We start from the raw sequence: 10,123 nt of genomic DNA on the forward strand, positions 1-10,123 counted from the left end.
GCAACAGGTTAAAGGTAAAATGGAAAAAAGAGATGTTTGGTGTCTTTTCTCGCAACTAAACTGTATCTCCAACGATCATGATCCTGTTAATATTGGCTTTTGTTTATTAAATGAAAAGAGGTTAACCATTCTTTGCCAAGAAACTCAAAGCCTTCAAAATAAATGAGAAATGAATGGCCTTTCACATTCAGAGTCACTTTCATTTGGGGACCTGACTCTGTCCATAATAGTGCGACACTCTGGAAAATAAAATACTTCCTACTCCCAACTTAAATTCTGTGGAGGCGTATGTATGAGTGTAAATGAGGCAGGCATAGTGATAACAGGGAACTCCCAGGTCTGAAATAAATGAAACTTCTTTTAATTCTGAAGAAGTTCTTATCCAATTATTCAAAGATTTAGAGGTGTATTTGTATCAAGGATTTAAAAAAAAATTTTTTTAAGATTTTATTTATTTGTCAGAGAGAGTGAGAGCACATGCAGGGGGAGTGGCAGAGGCAAAGAGAGAAGCAGGCTCCTTGCTCAGCAGGGACCCCGATGCAGGGCTCGATCCCAGGACCCCAAGATCACGACCTGAGCTAAAGGTAGGCGCTTAACCAACTCAGCCACCCAGGCGTCCCTATCAAGGATTTTTAATTGTACATAAGGAAATGAAAGAATGCTGGGGCTTCCTATGTGACTCATTTGGAAGCCTTTGTGTCCATCTTCTGTCTGCTCCCCCTGCTCTGGCCCCTATCCCTAGAGCCTGCTTGCTTCCTTCTTTCTTTCCTTCTTTCTTTCTTTTGTAGGTTAAAGGATGCAGTTAAACTGGGGTAAAGACCACACAAATGAGAGCAATGTACCAGGAGCCCAGTGTGCTTGGGATATCTTAATACATTTTCAAGTGTAAATAGCAGGTAGTTCTCACTAACAAGAAATATGAGTTAAAAATTGGGGGCAGGAGCCAAGGTCAAAGATGCAACATACATCAAATAAAATACTGACCAATGTAAATATATTGAATTTATGAATCCAATATATAGTAGTAGAATTTTTTAAATACTTGAAAATAAAGGATTTTAAATGCATTTTTTCATGCCATGTGTTTTTGAAAGAAATTCTTTAGACTCTGGGGGAAAAATTTAGTGTGCATCTTGATCTTCACTGAAAGCTTAAAGAATAGAATCTATTTCTATTAGGAAAGAATGCTTCTCCTGCCTTGCTGGCTTTGCTTGCTAACAGAAGAGATGAACGTATTTCATAATTTGTTAAGTTCCTCTATGAAGGCCAGCCATTGTTCAATTCAGTTATTTGTAACTTAAAATACTGGCTGCAACCCATTCAACTTTACAACGGCCCTATGACTTTGAGCGGTGTGGGGACAGAAGTGCTCAAAACAACACCTGCAAGGATTATAGAGAGGGGCATCCATCAGGCTCCTTCCGCCTGATGTACTGAATATTCCCTGGTGTAGCCTTATAGAAATTTGAAAACCCAGAGAGCTACTTTCAAGATAAAAAACTCACATCACTTTATTCTTTAAAGCAGTAATATGTCTCAGTTACATTTAGATACAGTACAAAGAATAATAAAATAGCACCTGTGAATTTCTTAGTAGATGGTAAAGACTGTTAACTCCTTTGTCTTCCTCATTTTTTCCCCCCTCCACTTCACTAAACGAAGAAAACAGATTACTGTCCCTTCCAGTCCTGTTGGGTCACCAGGGGCCTGATTTTCATGCGAACAACCTTGAGGGAATAATCTGCACCCCGGAAGGGGATCCAGACCACTCCATTCTCAATCTCATAAGGACTGTTGTTCCTTGGATCATAGGAGCCCCCAGGGTAGTAAATGCCATTGAGATTGGCCGCTTGACAACTGTTGTACCACCAGCCTCCTCCGTAGACTTCCGCACAGTTCTCTTCCCACTGGTCTGCATCCCTGTCATAGGTGCTGAACTGCATGCCCGCGTGAGAAGTGTACTCTGTTCCTTCCTCTGCGGAACCCTCAATCAGAGCGTCACCTGCTGTGCCCTCATACGAAGAGACCTGCAGGGTGTAGCCTTCCGCCTCAGAGCCTACCCTCAAGTGATATTCTGCATAAGCCTGGTTTCCAGCCCAGTCCTCTAACTCAACCCGAAGGACAGAGCCCCTCAGGGTTAGTAAGTGGAGGTATTCATTGCCTAGCCAGAATTCTCCATCCCCCTTGTCATCCAGGCTGCCGAAACCTTTCTTGTAGTCTTGCCAGGTCCGGTTAAAATTCAGTGATCCATCCATTCTTTGCTGGATCAAAAGCCATCCTCCCAAACTGGTCTCTTGATCACAATAAACAGAAAAAATCTTACTGGATCCCGGTAGCTTGATATTGAAAATACCACTTTGGGCACCTGAAGGATGTGTTTGGAGGACATCATCACAGTCTAAAAAAAAAATTAAGCTGGTTGGAAGAAGTTATTCTCATTGAACTTTACAAAGATAGGCATGGCCCAGATTAAAAGAAGGCAGATACTGGCTTCCTTTTCCTTCTTTCCTTCCATCCTTCCTTCCTTCCCTCCCTCCATGGGGAAAGGGTGCACTTACACAGGGATGAAACTTAAAAGCAAGTAAGTGACATTTATACCTACAAATTACAGAGGGCATTTTCCTCAATGGATTTGAAATTTTACTTGCATGTACTGATAACAGCAAGTAACCAGCAAAGATTTCTAAACATCATTTAGTGCTAATATAACTTGTTTTTAACCTGATCTCAATGTCAACTGAGACACACACTAAAAATATGATTAATAAATTAGGTGACAATTCCAAGAGCACACATTTTGAGTGGTGAAAGAATTTGGTTAAACAAACTTAAAGTTGAGTTTCAGAGGGATTCATTCATTTAACATGTATTTATTGAGTGACGGTTCTCTGCACTGTTAGGCATTTAGGAATACAGAGATGAACGTGAGAGACAAAGTCCCCACCCTCATGGAACTTACAGTCTAGTGCCCAAAGACAAACAAACACAAGGTGTAATTTCTGTAACGTGTAATAGAGGACTAGGAAAGAAGTTCAAGGTGCTAGGGGAGGCATTGCAAGGATAGCAAACTTAGTCTAGGGAGTCAGGGAAGTCTTCCCCAAAGGAGAAGTGTGGATACCTCTGGCAGAGCGAACTTTAGCATGGCCTCTTTTGGTGGTATATCCTCCTTTGAGGGTTTCATGTTCCACTTCAGTTCCGGCCTCACCTGCCGCTTTATAGCCCTTGCTTTCAAATGTGGAGTCTCCTCTGTTGTAGGTCGTACTACTGCTCGAAAATTGTTTGCTGTGAGTTGAAGTTTTACCACCGGAAGAGAGCTCAGGTACCCTCAAGTGTGTGAAAATGTCCGATTCTGAGCCCAGAGCGTGGGTCCTACTCTCAAACTCTCTGTGCGAGGGTGAAAGCCCACCTGGAAATATGTTTCCTGTTGAGGCAGTGCCAAAGAAACTCTCTAGATCAGGGTGCCTAGAACGGATATCGTCTAGGCTACCACCAAAAGTATGGGGTAAGTCACCACAGTCAGATCCATCTTCGGAGTTTACCACTTCTTTGGTCACTTCTTTGCGACCATCAGGCCCTATAATGGTCTTAGTAATGGTTTTAGAGCATGAACGACGAGTGGTGGTTGTACTTCCAGAGGAGACCTTCTCATTACCAATGAGAAGTTCTTTATCTCCTTTAGAAGTGACCAGTTTGCTTGTGTGGTACTCTTTCTTTGTCCCTGGAGTTACACTTCCTGACACCTCTTCAAATTTGCCCCACTCTGGGTTGGTAGGCCTGTTCCCATGCCCTAAGCTATCTGGCCTAAAGCTTCCAGACTCAGAACTTTCAGGGTTCCAAGTGCCAGCGCTGCCAGTCCCGGTGCTCCCAGAGCTCCAAGTGCCAGTGCTCCCAGAGCTCCAAGAGCTGGTGCTGCCAGTCCCGGTGCTCCCAGAGCTCCAAGTGCCGGTGCTGCCAGTCCCAGTGCTCCCAGAGCTCCAAGCGCCATCACTGCCAGGTTCGGGGCTCCCAGGCCTGGTGCTCCCAGGCCCGGTGCTCCCAGAGCTCCAAGTGCCGGTGCTGCCAGTCCTGGTGCTGCCAGTCCTAGTGCTCCCAGAGCTCCAAGTGCCATCACTGCCAGGTTCGGGGCTCCCAGGCCTGGTGCTCCCAGGCCCGGTGCTCCCAGAGCTCCAAGTGCCGGTGCTGCCAGTCCCAGTGCTCCCAGAGCTCCAAGTGCTTGTGCTGCCAGTCCCAGTGCTCCCAGAGCTCCAAGTGCCTTCACTGCCAGGCTCGGTGCTCCCAGGCCTGGTGCTCCCAGAGCTCCAGCTGCCACTGCTGCCAGTGCCAGTGCTCCCAGGGTTCCAAGGGCCAGAACTTCCGGGTCCGGAGCTATCAGGATTCCAAGGGCCAGAACTTCCAGGTGTGGAGCTCCCAGGATTCCTGGGGCTTTCAGGCCCTGATCCTGTTCCAAGAGATACAGTGTCTCCTCGGGTATTCCCATCTCTACCAGACCCCTCTAACATTATTTTCATCTGTTGCATTTCCAGGAGTGCCTGCCACCCTGGAGGGGCTTTCTGAAGCTGACTCTTGAAGTCCCCAGGAAGTACATTTGGAGCTGTGGTCATTGTCAGCTGTGGTAAGTATTGCCTATCTTTAGGTGGAAGTAAGTCTTTGGCAATGACTTGTTCAAGTTGCTTTTGCTGATCTTCATAGTACTTTAGATCTGTCCTACGTTCTAAAGCCCTACTGCATGACCCTTGGCAAGATCGGATCTTGATATCAATGTCCACCTAAGAGAGGGGGAGAAAGAGAAAGAAAAGAAGTTGCTATAAATAAAGAGATGATGCCTATTCAGTACTAAGCAGTCAATTTATTTTTTGGAAACTGGATTCATTTCTTTGAGGTGGAGACCTACCAATCAATATTCTATTTTTCATTATGTCATACCCTCAGTGGAAGAGACCTGAGATATTGTAAGGTTAGCCTGGAGCGGCAATAGGAGCTATTTGGAATCATTTCAGTCTTAAAACATATCAATAAGATGCTGTTCCCTCTGAAAGGAAACACCACTGAATTGACCCTTAGTGAGACTGAGATCGAAGATCCCGAGGCATGGTGGTGTCAGAGCTTTGGAACAAGACAAGCAGGGACTTCATATTTGCTTTTGAAATTTACTAACTATGTATCCTTGGAAAATTTGCTTAATATCATTGAGCTTTTTTTCTTCATCTGTGGAGTGGGGGAAATAATACCTACTTTGTAGCTGAATAATGGATATAACACTTTCCTCTACGTATAGTAGGTCTTCGGTGAATGACTACTGCCCTTCTTTTCGCTGCTATTCGAAACCAAGGAAATCTGGTGTCAGAGCCAAACACATACTTACCTCCAGTCGTTTCATATCTACCAGCTGATCCCTGACATTTTTCTGCAGAAGGCGGATTTGCTGTACTTGTTCTATGACTTTGCGCCTCAGGATCTCAATTTTGCTTCTCAGATCTTCTGACACTTGGCTATATGTATTATCATTATCTGAAAAAAAGAAAGTATGGAGAATGAAGGAGCTGCTAAGTGATTTGCTTATCATAGCCACCAAAAGAAGGAAATTTGTTTATAAATATCCTTTCCCTTTTAATAACGATTTGTTCTCTGGACATTTTATTTGTGTGTTCCAAATCTATTAGGCATTTGGTGTTTGGACAATGTCATGTCCTTTAGTCATCCGTAGCTGTTTACTAAGATGCTCTATTAGTAGCTAGTAATCCAAATAAACTCAGAAGAAATGTCTTTGGAATTTTAAAGGTATAATTAGGAGATTAAATTTGATCACATTTCAATTATTTCATCATATCCTTAACTAAGGGACTTAAACATAAAGTTAAACAATATGGTAACATACTTAAACATATTCTTGGATTTTCATACTGAGAAGTTTTCCCTCCGCCTGTAGTTTTGAAATTGTTCCTAAGTTTTTTTTTTTTAGGTCAACAGGATCACTCAGTTGCCATTACTGTTGTACTGTTGACTTTACATTAGTTAAGTGTCTCCTAAAGATATAAAGAGTCCAAGCAAGGCTTCAAGAACTAGGGCCTCGCTAAACTTGTTTCCCATGCCAGAGCAAATCCGATGTTTCCTAGTCCTAATGAAACTTAGTCCTAGTCCTATGAGAAATAAAGAACATGGCTCTATATTTAAATTAAAACATAAACAGCTTGGGGGAGTCTGTGGATGGAACTACCAGCTCCATCACATGATAGCCTTGTGTCTTTGGGTAAGTCTCTTGATCTCTCAGTTTCCTCCCTCCTCTGTAAGACCGAAATCATATCTCCTCAAAAGGTTATGCTCACCTTATTTTCAGCATATACTCTTAAAAAAAAGAACACACTTAAATTCTAGTCTTCAATACAAAAGTCTGACTTACTCTGTGACTTTAAACAATTCTAAGCTAACCTTTTTAATGTTACTTTTATAAAAAGCAAGCCCCTCCTTAAAATTCAGGGATATCATAACGGCATGCGTTTCTATCTTAAGTACTTTGGAGTAAAATTGGAAGTTGCTGTAAGGAGACAGCATATTTACGTAGGGCTTTCGTTGTGTTGTCGTGTGCCATACAAAGTACCGAATACGTAATGCTTACTGTTAGCGTTGGCAAAATCCCCTCTCACAATTTCCATTATATTTCCTGTCAATGAGTTAGAGTCCTTATTGTTCTTCTGATACTCAAATAGTGAATTTTTGAGCTTATTTATTCTGTTTGTAAAATCTTGATTGACTTCATCAATTAACCCTTTCATCCTGCAGCCAGAAGGGCATTTGTAGTTCTGAAAGTGAAGACGAAAAATTATTTTAAGGGTCTATATCTTGGATCCAGTACAATTCGAAGGTTTCCTTGCAGCCCCCATTGCCCCTCCCTTCCCTAATATCCTCAGGTCATCTATTGACCTAAGAGTAGTTTGAGAGGACTGGTCAGAGGTCATAGAGAAATTCTGGAACGAGCATCCACTTAACCATAAATTAGGCCCCACAAAATCTTGAGGCCATAATACTCAGGTTCCTGGGATTTGTCTGAGCCTGCAACTAAAATCCAAACTATTAATCCCACTAATGACCCAGACTTTGGGAGGTAATTTAAATAGTGCTCTCAGGGTGAGGCTGCTTTCCATTTGTCTTCTTGAATTTGGCATGTCATGAGTTATTAGATTATTTCCCAATGGAAAATTTTCTGTGACCTACTGGGGCAGCCCGTGCACAATTCTAGCACCACAGGGAAGGCTTCTCCCACTCCCTCTGCCCCTCTGCCCACTGCTCACCCAGTCTTCATCGGCGCAGAAGGGCCAGTCTGTCTCCTTGCAGGCAGACTGCTGTCTTTCCACGATTCTTGGGCCACGCACACCTCCTCCTTCGGCTATAAATTCACCCTCCTTGCCATCTGTGGTCTTTATGGATTCATTCGAACACAAAAGAGAACAACATTAGGCAGATAAGAAGATACTGGCATGCCTGCAAACCCCAAGGAGGGGGAGGGCTCTCACAGAGATTAGGAGCACCGCTTTGGGGTCTCTGCAAGCTTCGGCTTTCTGACATTTTTATTGAAAATCCTAATACCTATATCATGGAGTTGTACGAATTAAAGGAAATATGGTATATACGTTTTTAACTCTGTTGGAGGCAAAATGCTAGGAGTTTTAAAGGATTTATTATATATGGAAAATTATTTGAATCAACAAAATTAGTTAAAATTTACCTTTTCATTTTCAGTAATGTGTGGAGATAGAAAGGTAATTGAAAAATTCAGAGTTCCTTCTCTTACAGTTTCAGTAGGAAAAAACCTACACTATCTTAGCTTAATTTCTCTCTCCTTCAAGTTTCTACTTTGATCTGATGGGTCCATAATTTGAGCAAGTACATACCAAGGGCACAAATGTGGCCAGATCAGACTGGGAAATGCTTTTTAGGTTACCCACTCAGTAATAATTTCCTTTTATTTGCAATGCAAAAGAGTAGACTGAAAGCAAAAATAATGGCCCGTGACTGACAACTTTTTTGAACACCTTCTAATTAGAAATACAGATTTTTAAAAAAAATTTCTATTATGACCTGTGAAGTGAAATAGGACATAAAAATATTCTTCCAACAAAACTTTATATCCTAATAAATCAAGATGGGTATAAGTTTTAGCTATTTTTATTTTACACTACTAACTTACAAGGATTTTGCTATGACTATTTTAATCTCAGATAGTTTCTTCTTCTTCTTCTTCTTTTTTTTTAAGCAATCTCTATGCCCAGTGTGGGGCTCGAACTCACAACCCTGAGATCAAGAGTCACATACTTTACCAACTGAGCCAGCCATGTGCTTCCTTGGATCATTTATTCTTATAATTAGCTAATATTCATTGTCTCATTTTTTAAAAAGGATCCTAATAATAATAATTGTAATTATTATTATTATTATTCAAGAAATTAAGGACAGTTTATTTAAAGGAACAAGTACAATCTCCTTAAGAAATAAAATTACAAATTCAAACATACTTCAGAATAAAATGGCACAATATTAAAAACAGGCAAAATTTAATATTTATGCCAATAAGGGAGAGATAACTGAACACTTATGCATTATCCAAAATATATATGCTAATATATGTTAGCAAATGATGTTAGTCTAATTTTCCATAAAATTTTTTTACTTATTAGTTTACTATGAGAAAAAAAATTAAGTCAGAAACCCTCTTCAGCTTTTTTTGCTATGGTAGTAGGGTTTATGAGTGGTAAAGGGAAAGAAATAAATTGGAATAATTCATATCCTGGAAGTAACTGAGTTTCTTAAACATGTTTGTCATATTTTTATAAGATCTAAGTGTTTCTAAGTGTTGAATGAAGTTCCTCTTCTTTTCTATAGGTCTCTGAAGTCAAACTTTAGAAATTATTGCAGTATTTAGTAATTATTTTAAAAGATTGCTTCCCAAAAAGAATATTGCCTTCTCAATTAATCTTTCCTGACTATGTAATATATAATAAAATATCCTATGTTATATGTTTTAAAGACAGCTAATTTGCTTTTCTTTAAAAAAACAACAACAACAAAAAAAACCCCACGCAAAAACAACCTTTTAGGAAAACTGCATTAAACCACTATTCTGCGTACTCTGGACAACTAGCAATAAATTAATAATCAGATTTTTAAAATTCTTAGCAGAAGACTGCTTTGTTCCGTTAACTAGCATGAACTATCCTGAGGCTTTATTGGAACAAAGATGGCAAAGATTTCTTCCCTTAAAACAAATACACAAACGATGTTGTAAGGCTGAATTACAGACAGCGAAGCTTCCCCTGTGAATTTCTATACTTTGGTCCAGCTAAGTCTCCCTCCTACTCTTGAGGTGTCAGGCTCATCTAGGAACTTGCCTCCACGGCCTAGAGCTTACAAAGCTCACAGTGTGTGAGGACATAGATAAGACTGACTCTTGCAGAATAAACACCAGAGAGAAAGCAAAAAGAGAAAATAAAGGCGACCATACCCAGACTGTGCCCACCACACTCAGGACGAGGCAAAAGATCTTCACAGAAAACATCTTTCTAAGGGTGGGAGCTGGCTCTTGAGGAGCGCTCCCGCTGAAAGAGAGGAAGACTGCCTCCACGCCTAGTGCCCATCCCATTTAAATCCGCAAGGAGGTTGGATTAATCATTATCTTTGTGCTGTTTGGACTGTCAATAGGCATCTTACAACCCTTGCTGCTTCTGGAAGGTTGGTGTCCCAGAAGTACTTGCTCAATCCCCCAAGCTTGTTTGCTTTTGATAAGCTGTTGCAGGGGTAGCGGCAATTCCAGGACGATCTCACATTCCCGGAACAGGATGACTTTAGAAGGGCAAAAGGAAACACAGGAAGACAGACGTCTGCTTGAGGACGTGCGACGATATGGAGAGGGGCTGAGGCAGGCTAGCAGCAGCCCACTGCCAACAGAGACTGGCAGATGGTATTTCACTTCATGAAGGAATCATGGTTGGATGATCGGACTTCTAAGAAATAACTTGGCGGGGGCCCCTGGGGGGCTCAGTAGGTTCAGCATGGGACTCCAGATTTCCGCTCAAGTTGTGGTCTCAGGGTCCTGGGATGAAGCCCTGCCTCTGGCTCCCCTGCTTGGTGGAGA

General features: G+C 41.6%; 2 protein-coding genes across 2 annotated transcripts; both read right to left on the bottom strand.

Moving 5' to 3' along the window:
* Positions 1-1,485: 1,485 nt before the first annotated feature.
* On the bottom strand, positions 1,486-2,255 carry LOC125281007 (fibrinogen alpha chain-like). The gene has a single exon (XM_048212236.1). It carries the CDS (start codon positions 2,253-2,255, stop codon positions 1,671-1,673), a length of 585 nt encoding a protein of 194 aa, XP_048068193.1. The 3' UTR covers positions 1,486-1,670.
* Positions 1,486-9,740, bottom strand: FGA (fibrinogen alpha chain). Its single transcript, XM_048212234.2, has 5 exons — positions 9,494-9,740; positions 7,287-7,412; positions 6,614-6,797; positions 5,363-5,508; positions 1,486-4,766 (listed from the first exon to the last, which is right to left on the bottom strand). The coding sequence occupies exons 1-5, from the start codon at positions 9,629-9,631 to the stop codon at positions 3,075-3,077; spliced, it is 2,286 nt and encodes a 761-aa protein (XP_048068191.1). The 5' UTR covers positions 9,632-9,740; the 3' UTR covers positions 1,486-3,074.
* Between the last annotated feature and the right edge of the window lie 383 nt (positions 9,741-10,123).

This window comes from Ursus arctos, unplaced genomic scaffold, assembly GCF_023065955.2.
Source record: "Ursus arctos isolate Adak ecotype North America unplaced genomic scaffold, UrsArc2.0 scaffold_11, whole genome shotgun sequence".
Classification (NCBI taxonomy): Eukaryota; Metazoa; Chordata; class Mammalia; order Carnivora; family Ursidae; genus Ursus; species Ursus arctos.

Coding starts and splice junctions, on each gene's coding strand:
- LOC125281007 (XM_048212236.1), bottom strand. CDS start 2,255: ATGGATGGATCACTGAATTTTAACCGGACCTGGCAAGACTACAAGAAA.
- FGA (XM_048212234.2), bottom strand. CDS start 9,631: ATGGGATGGGCACTAGGCGTGGAGGCAGTCTTCCTCTCTTTCAGCGGG. Junction 7,413..9,493: donor GTGTGGTGGGCACAGTCTGG/GTATGGTCGCCT, acceptor GAATCCATAAAG/ACCACAGATGGCAAGGAGGG. Junction 6,798..7,286: donor TCTGCGCCGATGAAGACTGG/GTGAGCAGTGGG, acceptor CTTCACTTTCAG/AACTACAAATGCCCTTCTGG.